The sequence below is a fragment of the Bacillus rossius genome, chromosome 18 (genome assembly GCF_032445375.1).
Source record: "Bacillus rossius redtenbacheri isolate Brsri chromosome 18, Brsri_v3, whole genome shotgun sequence".
Taxonomy (NCBI): domain Eukaryota; kingdom Metazoa; phylum Arthropoda; class Insecta; order Phasmatodea; family Bacillidae; genus Bacillus; species Bacillus rossius.
Window position 1 is genome coordinate 14,326,009 of NC_086345.1, and position 18,779 is coordinate 14,344,787.

General features: G+C 37.4%; 1 protein-coding gene across 2 annotated transcripts in view; it reads right to left on the bottom strand.

Annotated features, from left to right (window-relative positions):
• Positions 1–18,779, bottom strand: part of LOC134541137 (serine palmitoyltransferase 2) — an 84,062-nt gene that overhangs the window by 22,238 nt on the left and 43,045 nt on the right. For both annotated transcript variants that reach the window (XM_063384342.1, XM_063384343.1), the window contains 2 exons: positions 11,016–11,189; positions 1,900–2,054 (listed from right to left, as the gene is read on the bottom strand). In XM_063384342.1, the coding sequence (XP_063240412.1) occupies positions 1,900–2,054; positions 11,016–11,189 (329 nt within the window). The remainder of the gene's footprint in view (positions 1–1,899; positions 2,055–11,015; positions 11,190–18,779) is intronic.

Below are 18,779 nucleotides of genomic sequence, written 5' to 3' on the forward strand. Positions count from 1 at the left end.
CATTTAATAACATAATGTATGTGATTTGGAGCAAAACTGGATCATGTGAAATGCCCTTAAGATCTATGATTTTGTGACAATACTTTTCCCACCTAAAGATACTATTTCGAGTGTAAATCTTGGCTATTACAGACCATAGGAACCACGATGAACTAAAGGCTGGTATTTATATCAAACCAGACAAAAGCCAAATGTTTCACCTTGTTCGAAATTTGTAAGAATCTATAATCACTCTGCTGCTATTACCTAGTCCAATTTATTGCTCAGTTCCTTTGGAGCCAAAATTAAATGGAATTGATAAGCATCTAGCAATAGGCATTCTGCTGTCACAAATCCTTCAGAGTTTCTTCCTAATGGTCAAATTTGTTGATGGAGAAAATAAAATAATTCAGGGTTGGCTGAACCTCTTAATTACAAGATTAAAACTTGCAGGAAATTGATCTGTATTAGTGAAGCATGTCTCGTCACATTCTACTGTTACAAGGCAGGTGTTTACCTTAAGACTGGAAAACCTATGTCGTTAAAATATGTTAGCCAGATGCCAGAGCCATACCCATTGACTAATTTAATTATAACACCGACAAATTCTTGTATCCTACGCACGGCTCCAGTTTTGGCTTACGATTTGCAAACAGCACCACTGGTAACAGTGTACTTAAAAAATTATGCATGCATTTGTTTGTAAACAATATACCTTACCAGACTTGCACTTTGGTAAAAATTATCAACAGTAAAGCAGTATTTTAATACAGGACATTAATTTTAATGCATTAGTTTTGAAATAGTATCAAACACTTACTGCATTGAAACTGAGACATACAAAGTGCTACAAGATTTTATAACATTATAAACAAGTTAATAAATATGAGCTACTGGTATTAATATGGTAATAATTTGATAGTTGCAAGGCTAGCCTCTTTTGAAACAACTTCTGTGCAACTATGGATAATGCCGGCTGTCAGAAGTTGATAAAAAAAAAAAAATTTAATGAGCTGGAAAGGAAAACATGACAGTTACTACAACAGCAGATAGTCAACTAGTCCGCATCACGACAGTACAATACACTGTTCTGAAAACTAATACCAGCCTTGCTTTTTTTGCTGGATAGCATGTTTTATTGCATGCGCACATTTAGAGCATCACACTACAATTTAAATTAGAACTGTCCTTAGATTTAAATTTAAAAAAAAATTTAGCTAAATGCATCCTGAAGTTTAATTTTTTTTTTTTTTTGACATTTCTCTTACGGAGAACATGAATTTTCAACACAAGCAATGTGTGCTTATCTTTCAAAACTGTTGCACGATGTATGAATTAAAGAGTTAGGAATGAATGTCTCGTCAATATCTGGGTCATTAGAGATGGTACATGACAACCTCAGATGAGACTGAATCATTGACAGAATGCACTAGAATCGCAGTGAATCGAACCCAGATCACGAGAGAGAGAGAGAGAGAGATGAGCAACTGACCACCGATTCACCGTGACCCCAATTTTGCTTGAAGTTGCAACAAACAGGCTGCCTATCCTTCCTCGACCAAAAATTTCAAATATTCCCGACAAACGTTTTAAAAATATTTTTAGCTACCTATTTTGCAATTTTCTGAAAAGAGTACAGAAATTTCAACCCTCCACCGTCCCCCTAGCTGGCCTAGTTCCCTATTCACTTTCTTCATTTCATACTGAACCTTGCATATGCCATTTTAAGAGCTTAAATGACTCACGGTCTGAGTGATGGCAGATTAGAGCATCACATTTCTCCCTTCAAATCATTATTACCAGATAATTTCCATGACTTTTCTACGATGTCAAGGAAAAATCCCCGACTCCCCGGAACGCGGACATCTTGTGCAAGAACAGAGAACGTTACGTCTAGAATCTGCTCGTGCGAGAACTTACTCGAAAGTCCAGCCGTAGTCGCGGGTGATGCGGTCTTTCAGCACCACCTCTGCTCCCGGCACGCTGCATATCGGCCTGTTCCAGCAGTCCTTGACCCGCCTGTACACGTACCTCAGGTAGAAGCTTTCGAACTTGTCGTACAAAGGTACGTAACCCTGCGGAACAGCAGACAGCAATAGGTCATGGTTCGTACCCCCACTCGTGCAATCAACAACTAACAATCAAACTAACAACGCTCGCAGAGCATAAATGCAACCTGGCAGCAAACCTTAACAACCAAAATCCACACAAGGAAATAACCAAACACAAGCGGATAGGACTTAACTTAGAACACACACTAATGAACACACACTGCATGCTACACAAACACAATAAATTCAACTTTGAAATTTTCAGATTTTCAGTACTTTGAATGTTGGACATTATTATAAGTTCTAGGTACATTTTAAAAAAATTCAAATGTACCAATTATGTAACAATGCACAAAAAAAAAACAGCAAAACAGATAAAATAAACAACATACTATGTAGTAATCTCATTGACTTTCAAAAAAAAACTTATTAATGAAATACACTCAAAAATGTATACCTTTCATAAATACAGATGTTACTTTATTCAGATACAATTCAGAGAGACTAACAATGTCCATACACCTGATGGTAAAACCAACTGTGTGAAATTAACAAATACATGTCAAATAAGAAAGTAACAAACTACAATCCCAAAGTACATTTGACACTAAATGTCACCTTACTGCAAAATAGAAGACACTTGATGATAGGTACAACTGTCATGTTAATGTATGCAACTGCAAAGTAAAATTCTACCGACAGCTAAAACATTAATTTAACTATATAAGGATTAAGGGCAACTTCATTATTAAGTACTGTGCCTAAAGTATTTTAAAAACAAAACAGAAGTTTGTATGACCATTAAAAAGAATCTAGAGTAAGGTTTACAATCAAATTCAGCCCAAGTATTCCGTATTTCTTTAAATACCAGAGCCTCAAAAAGTAACCATCACTTTTACTGTAGGTGGTGATCAAATCTCAATGAAACATTTCACATACCAAATGACCTGATCACAGAAAATTTTTGACATGACGTCTAATAAATCAATGAACGCCGGCTGCACGCACGAAAAAGTGTCCCGTAATGCACATTATCCCACTACAGATGTCCCACTACGGATGTGTCCTGTTATGCTCAATGTACGCATGCGTGGCATCTCTCTTCCACTCAATTGGAACAACAATCAATTTTACTTTTGAATAATATTTTCGTCTTTTGAATTATTAATATTATGTAATTTAACGATCGTCCACCGATTTGCAGCCGACAATATATTTTTAATTTCCCGCCTACCACTGTAAGAAATAAACATGGCGGACTACATACGTTTTTAAAACTCCCACAACACAAAACAAAATTTTTATAAATTTATATATATAACATCTGAAACAAGTTTTCTTAATATGGCCTCGTGGCCGTGCGGTTAGCATCGCTGACTACCAATTCTAAGGTTGACGGATCAAATCCCAGTCGCTGCAGTTTTTTATTGTACTTGTAAAAATAAATACGGCGCGCGCGACACTTCTAAAGTAATAAATATATTTGAATTAATGAATGCATATAAAAGTAAATTTATCAATTAAATTGCAGATTTCATTTCACTCCTCCTTTGTATCCATACAAAATAGTGATAATTCAATAAAAATGATTCAATTTTATTTATAAAAGTATGCAGAGGTAGATTTTATCATACAAAAGATAGAAAAAAAAAATTTCTTCCTCAAAGAATATAATATTTTTAATGCCTAAATGGTTTGGTTGCAAAAACCTATTACGGCTCAGTCTCAGGCTGAATATGATATTTCATTTTCTTCTGGATCAATCATTTCATCATGTTTTGTTATGACGTCAAGTTAAACTATCCGTAAACCGACTTTACAGACAACCAATTTTTTTATCTAAATCCAGTTTTTATTTACACCTTTAAGGGAATGGATCTCCTGCAAAATAAAATTAAGCTCTTCTAAATTTTTAACACAACAGGAACGCAACAGTGCTGAAACCTAATTAATGATACAGATATTCTTCACGAATTATAACCCAAATGCAGAAAATGCTACTACGCCTGCCTGCTAGATGCAAAAGAACTGCTTTTTGCCAGCAATATGTGTTCCTAAAAAACATATGCTTAAATCAGTCATCACTATCTCTTTTCTTTTTAAAGATATGTTGCATCAAAGTGAAGATAAGATGACAACTCACAAGTGATGACCAACCACTCTACATTCTACAACAGGTTGTATACAAATATCCCGCGAACCAATTTCAGAACTTTGACACAACATTTTAAATAAAGTTTTCCAACAACCTTTTTATACTTCCCGATAATTTTTATGTAAAAAATTCAAACCTCAACATGATACAAAATAGATCTACCACTCCCAGGAAATTACAGATTTTTAAGTTAAAAAGATTTAAAAAAATTTAAAGATAATTTTCACGTGGACATTAAACTATTTATTTTTAATGTGAGACTATAAAATGAAGAGAGAATTAAAACAAAATTATAGTTAACAAAATGCTACGGGAGGTTAAATTCCTAACTTCCAGCACAGTTACCATTATTTATTTTGGGACTTCTGTAACCTATGGATACATACCTCTAAAAACAAATGCATGCCAAGAAAGACTTCATTATGAAATTTACAGGCAGACTAACTTTATAAATATAGACAAGATTTTAGTCCAATTTCATTTTTGAAACAGAGGATTCCGGTGATATTGTTTTATTATCCTTTTTATACTTCTGTTTTGTAATACTACTCCACCAAAAAAGTGAAACATGTTTATGATAAAATAATTTTTTAAAAACTGGTATACAACAGATATTTCAGAATAATAAAAATAAATTAACAATAATTTAAGGATTAAAATATATTCAAATAAGAAATAAAACAAATTAGGTAAATTAATGTTTCTTATCCATGCACTTTGGTGTAATTTTTTTATCTGGAAATGACATTCTCTTGAATTTCATAAATTAATTAATTTTTTTTTTATGATTTGAATTAGGTTTTGGTTCATTGCTACTTAATTCCATGATATGACATGCATTCTGATGCGCTCTAGGGCGTATTAACTTGGATTTCGGTGTTATGACATGCTTTTTCGGTGTAATTGCAATTCACTATTTCAACATGTTCCTACTTATAAACTATCTTGGCTTTCGAGTTTTAACCACGTCGTTAATTTCTCAAAACCCGAGCGAAACATCGGCACCATCCACCACTTCAACACTGCGAAATCTCTTAAGCCAAGACAGTTTATTAGTAGTGATGGGCCAACCAAATCCTTAAATACCATCACATCTTTGTATTCAAAGGGCTCAATATTCGAGGGAAAAGATTTAAAGAAAAAATGAGAGAAAATAAAGTTAATTAAAAAATCCAACACTGATAAGCCGTAAAGTTTATCAAGTAAATTTTTTTCTTCATACCTATCCTGTTACCATTCCCCAAGATGAACTTTTTGTGAAATATTTGATGTACTTGTTTATGGTACAGTGTGTGTTTATTGTGTTAACTATGCTCTTGTACACCCTATTGTGGCGCATGCGCAGTGTTACTAAGCTTAGTACAAGATGGAACCTCTGCTACTGTGCAATAGAAGTTGAAAACTCGCCGTCACAAAGTGTAAAATTAACAGGTTATGGGCCCAGACTACGAATGTCAGCATAAGGGAAATAAAAATCGGAAAATGGAAGATTGATAAAATTATATATTGACGCGAGCTGTGAGTCGGGAGATGTTTACAAAGATCTAAGAAAAACAACAGTGCTAATGGCGACGAACACAAACGTTTGTCCCTTTCCTCAATTAACAGACATAAATTTTAGAAATTGGAAGTTTCGTGTTTTGGCCTTATTGGAGGAAATAGGACTCGAGGGAATTGTCGCAGATGAGACGTGGGAAAGTAAAGACGGTAAGGAGTTGGAAACAGCAATTGAGATGGATAGAAAAGCAAGGAATGTAATTATTAACCGTGTTACCGATCAACACATTGATTATGTGAGAGATGCGAAGACAGCTTTTCAGATGTTATCGTCACTGCGGAATGTTTTCTAACGAAAAGGTGCAATTTCAAAACTTTTTGCGCGCAAGAAACTGCTGACATTAAAGTGTACCACATCGATACAAGATGATCTCGTGTGTCATTTATTTTTAACCATACCAAATCAATATGAAAATATTGTGACCGTTTTGGAAGCATTAGACACTGAGCTTACACTTGAATTTGTGAAATCCAGGCTACTGGATGCTGAACTAAAGGCAAGTCATGTTCAAGACAACAAGGAAGATGAAGCAACATCGTTCGGAGCATCAAAGAAAAATGCATGTAGTTTGCAAGAAACAAAAGAAGGAGAAACATCTTTCGGCACATCAAGAACAATGCATCATGTCAACAGACCTATCAGAAGATGTTACGAATGTGGAGACAGTCTACACTTAGTAGCTGACTGTCCCAAGAGATTTACGAGAGGTACCAATCGAGGAATAAGGGGAAGGAGTCACTACCAAAGACAGTATAATTCCGGATTTCGAGGTCAGTCTAGTTGTGTGTGTGACAATGAGAGTGAGATTATGTTTATTGCGACAACATGTGATTGTGCGGTTATGAAAGATGAAGTGCACGAAGGGAGAGTTAAATTTATTTTGGATTCGAGCTGTACAGATCATCTTGCGACATCAGATATTGAGAAATTCATGACTGATATAAGTGTAATGGCTAGCCCAGTGAAAATTAGTGTAGCCAATGGTGAAGAGATGGTTTCAGGTAGAAAGGGTACTTTAAGAGTACATACGGAGGGACGTGTGATTAGGATTGAAGCTCTCATTGTGCAAGGACTTACACTGAATCTGTTGTCTGTTAATAAAATAGTTAATTCTGGAAAAAAAATAATATTCACCGAGAATAGAGCAGAGATAGTAGGAAGTGATAAATTGCAAATTATTTTTAACAGTTCAGGAAAACTGTACTTTAGTCAATTCAATCTTCACGTGGAGAATTGTAACCTAACCTCAATAGATGACCTATGGCATAGGAGTCTTGGGCATTTGAAGAGGAAAGGACTGAAGTTGATGGGTCTCCCTTTTTCAGATGAAGTATGTGATTCTTGCCGTCAGGGTAAAGCCAGTAGACAACATTTTCCTCGGAGCTCATCCATACAGTCAACTAGGATTGGTGAATTTCTTCCTACTGATATTGGTGGACCTGTAAGCACCCGAACCAGTAAAGGTGAAAAATATTATCAAACCATCATGGATGATTATTCACATTTTTGTGTGGTTTATTTGTTAAAAAACAAAGGTGAAGCTGCTGATAATTTGATTGACTTTGAAAGATACCTTGAGTAAGTTGGGAGCGAAAGGTACCAACCGTGTGAGGTGTGATAATGGTGGTGAGTTTAAGAGTGAAAAGTTGAAAAACTTTTGTAGTAAGACTAAGGGTATACAACTGGAGTACCCGGCACCATATTCTCCCCAAAGTAATGGGAGATGCGAAAGACTGAATAGGACACTACTGGATAAGGTCAGAACCATGTTTGTCGAGACCAATCTATCCAAACAATTGTGGGGGGAAGAAATTCGGACAGCAGCCTACCAGTTAAACAGATCGCCAACAGCAGCACTTCACGAAGGTATTCCAGCAGATATATTTTTGGGAAAAACTGATCTTCGTAAATTGAAGGTATTTGGTGCAAAAGAATGGTGGGTGAAACTACCAAAACAGGATAAACTGGAACCTAGAGCAAGGCCAAGAAGAATGGTGGGCTACAGTCCTAGAGGTTATTGAATATGGGATCCACTTACAGATGAGGTTGTAATCTCCAGGGATGTAACATTTGATGATACCAATACCACCTACAATGTGAAAGAAAGCAGTCTAGATAATGAAGACAGAGTTAAAGAAAAAGTGAAAGAAGGAATACATTATAAAGATGGTGTTGTTGGAGAACAGATGTCCAGGCAGAACATAGAAAATGAAGAGGTGGTGAATGATATGACATCGAAGGATGGTAGCACCAATGAAGATGAAGATTTTCATGGTTTTGATAACGAAGAGGTAGATGCTAACAAACCAAAGAGAAAAATATCAAAACCAAGACAGCTAGACAACTTTGAATTGTATTACATAAATTATTGCTTGCTAAGTGGAAGTGAGCCCCAGTCTTACAAAGAAGCTGTGGAAAGGAGTGATGACTGGAGAAAAGCAGTTGAGAAGGAACTGAAGCACATGACCGTTTTAAGACGTGGACAACAGTTAAAAATCCACCACATGGTACAACACCAATTGAAACTAAGTGGGTATCTACTACTAAATCAGATGGAACAAAAAAGGCAAGGTTGGTGGCCAGAGGTTACCAAACAGAAACAACAAATGATGTGTATGCACCTGTGGCAAAACTGTCCACCATTAGGTTAGTCCTGTCATGTGCACTGCAAAAACAGTGGGACACATAACAAATGGATGTTCCCACAGCTTTTCTCAATGGGACCGTTGATAAGGATATATACATACACAGACCTGAAGGAGTGAAAGCAGAACCAGTACTGAAGCTTCAACGACCGTTATATGGTCTCAGAGAATCGCCTAGGTGCTGGAATCAAAGATTCAATGAGTTTGCTGAAGAAATCGGTCCAAGAATATCAAAGTACAATGTATGTCTGTATGTGGGTGAAGGTGTTTGGCTTGTAATATGGGTTGATGATATCCCGTTATTTGGAGAGAAATTCAAAATGGAAGAGGTTGCTCAGAAACTGAAAAAAAAAATTCAACATCAAAGATATGGGTAGTGTACAGCATTTCCTTGGAACTGACATAGAAATATTCACAGATAAGATAGAAATCAGCCAAGGTGAACTCATTGATAAGATGTTGGTTAAATTTAATCTTCAAGATTGTAAAGGATGCAACACTCCAATGGAAGATAGGATAGATGTAGATGAGTCAGAGTCTATAATAGATGTGCCATATAGGGAACATGTAGGCAGTTTGATTTATCTATCGCAGACTTCAAGACCGGATTTAGTTTATGCTACATCATTCCTTAGCAGATATCTAGAAACAGAAACCTCTGGACCGCTGCGAAAAGAGTACTCCGGTATTTGAAGGCAACAAGGGACAAGAAATTAGTGTACGAGAGATATCCTGATGAATTCACAAAAATAACTACCTACACAGATGCAGACTGGGCAGGAGACAAGGTGGACAGGAAGAGTGTCAGTGGCATGGAAACATTACACTGTGGCAACCCGGTTTCTTGGTGCTCAAGAAAACAACAAGTTGTAGCTCTAAGTACCGCTGAAGCAGAGTATACATGTAGCATGGCAGCAACTGAACTTCTTTTTATGAAAGGTCTCCTATCAGAGTTTGTTGAAGACACAAGAGTGCAGGGCTCATTGTTAGTAGACAACCAGGGTGCAATTCACATGTCAAACAACTATGAGAACACACGACGATCTAAACACATCGACATAAAGTATCATTTTCTTAAAGATATAGTAGCCAGACAAATGATAAATATTGAGTATGTGGAATCTGGTAGAAATATAGCAGACTTCTTCACTAAACCAATGCGAAAGCAAAAATTCATACAGTGCCGGCAGTATCTTGGTTTAGTTTAATAAGAGCATATTTTTTTTAATATACATTTTAAAAAAACTGTGATTACATATGTAATTTTTTTTTATCTTTAGCAAACTTATGTATACAATTTCAAGTTACAATAACTTTAAGTATTTGGGTCATAGCAAATGAGTAATGACTACAGAAGACTAAATTTATTGGTGAATCTTGCAGAGCACTTGAAATTGAGAGGGGGTGTGAAATATTAAATGTACTTGTTTATGGTACAGTGTGTGTTTATTGTGTTAACTGTGCTCTTGTACACCCTATAGTGGCGCATGCGCAGTGTTACTAAGATTAGTACAAGATGGAACCTCTGCTACTGTGCAAAAGAAGTTAAAAACTCACCGTCACAAAGTGTAAAATTAATACTTTTAACTTAACATGTAATTATATCAATAAAATTACAATATGTATTGATTCTGGAAACTTAATTTGTGAAAGAAACATGTAAAGGGTTAAATGTTTCAGTACCTACTATAGTTAATATTTTTTTTTTTTTAGTTCCTGTAAATTATTTTAATTTGGACACTTGAGACCTAGATTCAGATAAGATACTCTTTGGGATTCAAATTTGAGAAAATTGGGATTTGACCCATTACTATTATGAAGACAATGGCAGTGAAAACCTACAAACTACTTTTTAATGACCAACCTTGTAGCTAGAAAAAATACAAATAGCAGGTTAAATATGTTAACTTAGCTTCAAACAAGGTATTCTGCTCCGCATGAAGCAAGATAACAAAACAGTCATCAAATAAAAAGCAGTATAAATATAGCTGTACAAGTCATACCCCATCATTGCAAATGCCAGAAAATTCTTTCTCCCTTTCCTATTACGATTAAATTTAATTACTCTCACAAGCAGGTGAAAATACAATACCGGTGAAAATTTATCATGAGTTTACAAAAAAAGAACAAATAAATGTTGAGTTATCTCCCCATAGTCAGCATCTCTTACGGTTCGTATGTCACATGGAGATCTTTTACATGACTTATGTCAAGCACATTTATTAACATTCCAAAATTAATTGTTTCTCATACATTATGTACCCCAGTGACTATGACAAATACCAGTTCATTTGTAGTCTACTTTTCAAAACTGTTTTCTGGTTAACTCTTCTTGTGTTCACGTTCATTCACAAGAGATAGGTTGGACAAAATATCTCAAACAATTGTGGCCCACAAATACAGTTCTACGGTCACCTCCCACCTTGATACCTGGCGGGGTCAAACCTGGATTTTTTTTCGCAAGTCGAAAATGAATGTAGCGGGGAACCTTACAGGAAGACCGGTAGGATTTCTCCATAAATGTTCCATTAGCTTCACTTCGTCCCTCATCTTCATTTTGACCCCAACGCTGAAGAGACGTTAAGTACTAATGAATTACAGTTCTAGGACCAGAGATTAATACTCGCCTCTCTGTTCCTCTCCTTGGCTACTTTCGGTGTGAAGAACAGCTGGTTGAAGTAGCCCAGGAACATGAGGAGGTAGAACCCCAGATACGTCATCACCGCCGTGTACAGCGGCACAGGCTCAAAAGATTCTTTCGACCTCCGCTTCTTTGCCTCATGTTTAAGAACATTTCCGTCCTGAGGGGAAAAAAAATAAATTCATGTAAAATTACCATCACTACAGACCTGCGAAATTCGCGGATTCATTCGGTGATAGGCCAGAATTCAAACACATGTACCTCTTAGATAATTTTGCTATCAGCTTACTGTTCATCTGGAGGCATCTCAACCAGTTATAAACCCTCAACCAAAGAAGGATCGAATCACAGACAAACCAGCTGAGACGACTTACAAGTCGGCAGCCAATGAACTTGCGTTATTTGCCCGAGTGTACATGGGGTATGTGCAGTCTATCCTGAAGGCCATCGAAAACGCGAATTGTGCAGGTCTCTAACCATCACACATCACACGTAAAATAAAATAAAAACTGTTCACGAATGCTTAAACAGGGTGTCTAGAAATACCTAGTGAACCAATTTCAGGTCTTTTCCATAACCTTTTAACAAAAAATCTGTGGGTTTTTTTTATCAAAGGGTGATTTTTCAATCTACATACATAACCAAAATCAAATATGAGCAAATGCAATACAAAATTTTCTAAATTTGCATAAGCGTACAGATTTTAAGTAATGCTTAAACATTTTCACAGATAATTTCCACATGCGACTATAAACTTAAGTGAGGCATCATATTGGGGCAAAATGCAAGTTAGCAAGAGCCTTCCGGAAAATAAAGTTAAATGACTTCCCACCGTTGCTGCTTATTTAGAGACTTTATCCTGACTGTCGTAAGAAGCGCGGTGGTTGAGTGGTGGTCAGCAAACTTGCCTCCCGCCAAGGTGACCGGGGTTCGATTCCCGGTGGAGGAGAACCCGGATTTTCGCAAGTGGGAAACATGCCAGACATTTCCCCGGCCTGTGTGGGTTTACTCAAGGGTACTCCCGTTTCCCCACCAATTCATTCTGTCGCTGCTCCATATCAGTCTCATCTCACGCATTCTTCAAGCTGTCCCTCGGATTCCTACAAGTGTCAGCCCTATTACATACATACATAGACCTTCTCTCAGGCGGGAAACTGCATGTCGATTTCATTCTCATCCTGACTTTCGTGACCAGTCCTGTTTCCTTACTTTTTCTGGACTTTGTAGAATGTAGAAACCTTGTCAAGCTGATACACGTGCAAATTTAAAATATACACAGAATGAAACCAAACAGAGCTTAAATCCAAAGTAAATAAAAATACCACAGTTCTACACATAATGGCTAACCAAGAAGATCACAAGGTCCTTCTGTGGTAGTGATCGCTACATCGGTCATACATAGGTTCAATACTAACACCCTGGCAGGTCTCCATTTTTTGACCACAAGAGTCGATAGATCCACCAAGGTGTTTCGAAGCCCACTTCCTGTCACCAACAGCCTCTACGAATAATTTCCCTAAGAAAAACCCTTTACGATCAACAAGCAAAGATTATTATGGACTTCTAACCACTTATGATACTAACACATAAGCATATGCTCGAAAGTTTTTTTTCTACATAGGCACAAACAGTCTCAAATATTCACTGTCACTTCTATTTGTCACCCTGCAGACAATTCACCAACTTGCAGTTTTTTTTTTGTCAGACACATGTCAGGTGCAATCAAAATAAATAGCCTTTACTAGTTTTGCTTTATCATGCGCAATCTTGATAGGCCATTGTAAATATGTGAATGTAAGGAGTTCTCCATGCATTGTTTACGACGATTAAATTTTTTTCTCTCTCCTAGTATTAAAACCATTCTTGTTCAGACCTTAATTATGGCTCACTGTTTTATTTCTTGATATGACAGATAAACTGGCAAAGCGGCTTCAAAAGTGTTAGTGTTGGTTTGTAAATTGTTTAAACCTTAACTTGACTCTAGTGGTGTTATCCCAACTCCGGTTTTATTTTTCTCCTGTGTCTGGTTAGTATGTGTATGTCGTGGCCATTGCTGTTTGTGTAATGTTCATCATGTGTAGTAAAAGACAATCAGTACTTATTGACCAAAACATTGTTATTTGAACTGCACATACCCAACAAAGTTTATGGGCCCAGATGTGTCAAATCAGTGCGGATTAACGAGTTTGGTCGACGCTGGAATGCAGATATTATTAACATTTCACATTGTGTTGTCATGGTGTCGAACAGTCCGTCCTTCATGGAAAAACTGAAAGGTCGTGAAATCTACGCAACTTGGAAATTTCATATGAAAGCTTTGTTAAGCTTAGAAGACCAGTGGGATGCCGGCCAAGGAAACATCAAGGAAGATGATGCGAAAAAGAAAGATCGCAAGGCATTAGCCAAGATTTCATTACTGGTAAAGAAGGATTTAATCCAACACATTGAAAAATGTGAAACATCAAAGCAAGCATGGGACAAGAAGATCCAAACGCTATTTGAAGATTCTGGCCTCGATCGGAAAATCGGGTTATTGCGCCGATTAATCTAGACTCACTTAGATTACTGCAAATCAGTTGAAGAGTATATGAATTAAATAACTTCAACAGCCCAATGCCTACGTGATAGTAAGTTTGACGTATCTAATGAATGGGTTGGGGCTTTATTGCTAGCAGGTCTCCCGGAAGAGTAAAAACCCATGATAATGGCCTTGGAGAGCTTAGGAATTCCAATTACAGCTGATGCCATTAACATCAAATTGCTACAAGAAGTAAAATCCAGTTCAAGCTAAGTTCAATCACCCAATAATAATACAGCACTCTATTGTCATGGAACAAGAACAAAAACCTCATGCAGCGCCTCGCAAATGCTACAACTGCAACTGGACGAGACATTTTACTGCAGATTGTCATGTAAAGTTAAAGAGGAATGAAAGAACGAGGGATAGTGATTTCAACTATAAAACCAATAATTCATTTTAGCATGTATGCAAACAAACATGGGAAAAGAGTGAAAATGAATGGTATTTAGATTCGTGTGCATCAATGCATTTGGCAAAAAAAAAATAAGTTACGGAATCGTGTGTCCGAATCTAAGCTAAAATTCCTAACGGCAAACAACAATCCTCTCACGACAGAATCTGTGGGAAATGTTGATATTGAGTTGTCAGTCAATGACAAGACCAGCCTCATCACAGCCCACAAGGTGCATCATGCTCCAGACATTGCAGCCAACCTACTCTCAGTAAAAATACAAGCAAAGGAAACATTTTAATTTTTCATAAAAATGGTGGTAAAATACTGAAATCAAATGATGAAAAATGGCATTTATTAGTCAGACACAGTGCAGTCCCCATGTGTGTATGCTATCACTTGTGGAGAGGATCTACAGCAGCGCAGGATAGGTCATTTAAACAGAAAATATATGAACTTGTTAAAAACAACGGCAGATTGAGTGCAGGACCTGCAGACAAGCAAGGCCCCATGTGAAGTTTGTGTCAAAGGCAAGCAATCTCATTTTAAATTCAAACAAAGCATCTTTTACAGCAAAAAAACCCTTGGAAGTGGTGCAAACGGACTTATGTGGTCCCATCGAGACAGAATCTACTTGAGGCATTAAGTACTTTTTTGTCCTCATAGACGATTATTCTCAGTACACAAATGTGTATTTCCTGAGGTCAAAGGATCAGGTCTGTGATGTATTCACTTGTTGAAAACCAGAAGGGTCACAAAATAAAAATCTTACGCTCAGATAATGGGACAGAGATCGTAAACAGCGAGTTCTGCCGTTTACTGAAAATGAAGGGCATTAGACACAACACACAGTCAGAGCTGCACCACAGCAAAATGGAGTCGCGGAGCGCGCTAATCGGAAAATTGTTGAAAAGGCACGGTGCTCATTACAAGATGCAGGACTGCCAAAAAAGTATTGGGCCAAAGCAGTAGCGACTTCTGTCCATCTCGACAACAGGAGCCCGACAAAAGCCATTGAAAGACACCATTCAAAGCTTGATATTCAATGAAGCCCAAGCTCAGTTACCTCAGGATTTTGTGAAGCCATGGTCCAAATTCTAAGAGAGAAGAGAAAAAAATGGAACCCCAAATCCGAGAAACTGACTAAACAATTGTCCATCAGCAGAGATGTTGTGTTCTGAGGAGAAAATATGCTCAAAAAAATGCCAGCAAATTTTGAGAGAAGAGCCCACCTCACAAATTGTTGGTGATAATGAACAACTTATCTCTCAAGAACCAGAATCTAAGCAGTACAGGGAAATCAATGACTTCGCTGCAGATTCAGGGGTTCAGGGGAAATGACCTCGAAGAAACCTCCAGGCCTCAACAGTTAAGATGATCTCATCACACCCCAAGGCCTAAAGCTGCCGATCCAGATTTTGTGACTTACTTCATTGCAGAAAACGAGCCCCTCACACCAGGGGAAGCTTTGACAAGTCCACAAGCTGCAAAGTGGAGGGAAGCAATTGATGAAGAACTATCTTCATTTGTTAGTAATGAAACTTATGAGTGGGTAGACTTACCAGATGGCGCACAGTCTCTCGAATCAAAATGGGTGTTCAAAGTTAAAAATCTGGACTCCAAGGAACCTAAATACAAGGCTAGACTAGTAGTCAAGAGTTGCGGACAGAAGCTCGGTATAGACTATGAGGAAACTTTCTCACCGGTGATTGAACACACTTCACTAAGATACCTCTTTGCACTGGCAGTAAAGGAAGACCTTGAGATGGTGCATATGGACGTGAAAACTGCTCATTTACACAGATGGCCACTTAGATGAAGTCATATACGTGCAATCTCCAGAATAGCTCGAGAGAAGGCCTCCTGGCAAGGTTTGGCAGCTCAAAAAGGTTACGAATGAACTCAAACAAAACAGAAGGTGCTGGAATCATCATCTAAACCAAGTCCTTACAGGGATGGGGCTAAGACAGTCCAAAGCAGATCCTTCTGTCTACTTTTAACATACTAACAAAGATGTCTTCATTTGTGCCATGTAAACTGATGACCTTATAATCTTCACGAATGAACCGCAACTTCAGAGGCAAGTCCAGAGGAAATTGGAATCGGAATTTGAAATGGAAAAACCCTGGTCTGATAGAAAATTATCTAGGTATGAAAAATCGACAGGGACAAAGAAAATGAACAACTCTTCATTGACCAGAGGAACTATATCGACATCATGCTTCATAAGTTTGGCATGTCGGACTGCAACCCCGTCTCAACCACAAAGGAGGCCAGGGCCACCATTGGGGACCATTTGCAAAAAGGAATGGAACGTGATGGTGACGTGATGTGAATTATGGTAAGACAGTACCATACCAGCAAGCTGTTGGCAGTCTCCTGAACCTGTCCCAAGTTTCTCACTCGCAGACATATCTTGTGCTGCTAATTGCTTAAGTCAATTTAACAACCACCCACAAAAATGCCATTGGCTTGCTGTAAAGAGGGTGTTCAGATACCTGAAAGGGACTACAGACCTTAAATCAGTGTTTGATAAAAAAAAAAAAAGGGGAACCATGAGTTACTTAGCTACAGCGATGCAGATTGGGGTGAGTGACAATAATAACAGACACTCAACAACTGGATGCAGCGTCAAGTTCATGGACGGACTGGTTTCATGGGCTAGTAAGAAGCAAAGAACAGTTGCCTTGAGCACAGTCGAAGTCGAATACATGGCACTCGGCTTCACCGTTTAGGAAGTCTTGTGGTTTAGAACACATTGTGCGGTTAACTGCAACCCGAACATAAACGCAAGCCGTTCATTGTGAACTGTGACGGCAAAGGGGCAATACATCTAGCTAAAAACAATGTAACTAGCCAAAGACCCAAACATATCGATATCAGGCATCATTTTGTTAGGGAGCATGTCCAAGACGAAATTATTTATGTTAATTATTTATCAACAGATGACATGATATCAGACATCTTGACAAAGCCCCTAACCAGGGAAATTATGTTTATTATCAAAGCTTGTTTATTGTTTGCTTGTTCCTATATTAAATGTGGGTGTTTTTTTTTAGTGTCATGAATTTAAATTTTTTTTTTGGAACCTAATTTCAAACAATTTTAAGAGGAAGTTTGTAATTGTTTCAACATTAACTTGATTCTAGTGGTGTATCCCAACTCCTGTTTTTTTTTTCTCCTGTATCCAGTTAGTGTGTGTCGCTGCCATTGCAGTTTGTGTGATGTTCATCATGTGTAGTAAAAGACAATCAGTAATTATTTACAATGCATTATTATATAAACTGCATATACCCAACAAGAAGCTCCAAAACTGCTGTGCAAGATTTATTTTCTACCTTAAATCACCACCTAACTCAGTACTATCAGCAGTTTAAATGGTTGAAACTCACTCAAAGACGAAATATATGACCAATTTAAATTATCTACACAGCTACCACAGCCACATAACACAATCCACAAACAACTCTATGCTGGCAATCCCCCTACATTCATTCAAAAGATTATCAGGATCTTTTGCAGCCACGAGTATCAGGATTTCGAACGAACTGAACCAGGCAACAAGACAAATGGAATTACCCAGCAACCTTGAAACATAGCAGAAGAAACACCTCTGGAACACCTACTCAGAATTTTCACTTCGCGGCTTACCTACTGTTAGAATGTGTGGGAGAATTGTATGAATGTTATACTAGGTATATCATATCGGCAACAGATGACTCTTAACCTTTATTACATTTCGGCAGGTGTGCAAGCCAATCTCGAGTTGAATACAAATAAGTTATCTGTTTATCTTTTTTATTTGTATTTAGTTAACATTCAGGTTTGTTTTAGATCCAGTATTCATTTGCTATGCTATATTATTTTATTTTATCTTTTAATATGCTATATTAATATAGAGAAATGTAAATGTTTAATGAGGTTAAATGTAATAAAAGGTGTATCACCCTAACTATACCACCAAATAATTAAAGATAATAAATAAATAAGTAAAACTTTTTTGAACGGCTAAGTGAGTTTAGTAAAGAATGTGATTTTCCCCAACTTTGACTGAAACGTTCGTAATTTTTTCTATCAATAAACTGTACCACACTGCTTTCAAGAAGGTGAGCAAGCATGAAAGTCACGCCCACGTGATTTTCCCACATAGTTTAGTTAATTATTCAAACTAAGTGCTAAGGCACTGCAGACAGGGGCGTAGCCAAGAGGGGGTTTTAGGGGTTAAACACCCCCCCCCCCCTTAGCACCAAATCTTTAATTAATTTCTTATTCATCACTCAAACAAATTTCATATTAAAATTAATAACATTTTTACTATTACAATATTTAAATTTAAGGACCCAAAACTGCTAAAATAGCACTATTTTACACCTTAAAATCCTAATTTTCTCGGGGGAGGACCCCCGGACCCCCCGCTTTAATACGGGGGGGGGGGGGGGGCATACTTCTTAACACCCCCATACACAAATCCTGGCTACACCACTGACTGCAGATGGGTGTGCTATCCATACTTGCTCAACTCACAATCTGGTAACCCAGTGGTGCAGATATAAACTTAGTTTAAAAACGTAAAATATCTTTTCATAATATTAAAAACCTGTTTTTGAGGGATGGTTAACCAAAACAAGCACCACTCTAAAAAAAAAATTTCTTCTCCAAAACAACGCCAAATCAACATTTAACATAACACAACTTTTTTTAAACATAATTTTACAATTACATTTTATTTGGTAAGGGGGGGGGGGGGGGGGGCCGGTGATAAACCTAAAACTAGTGAC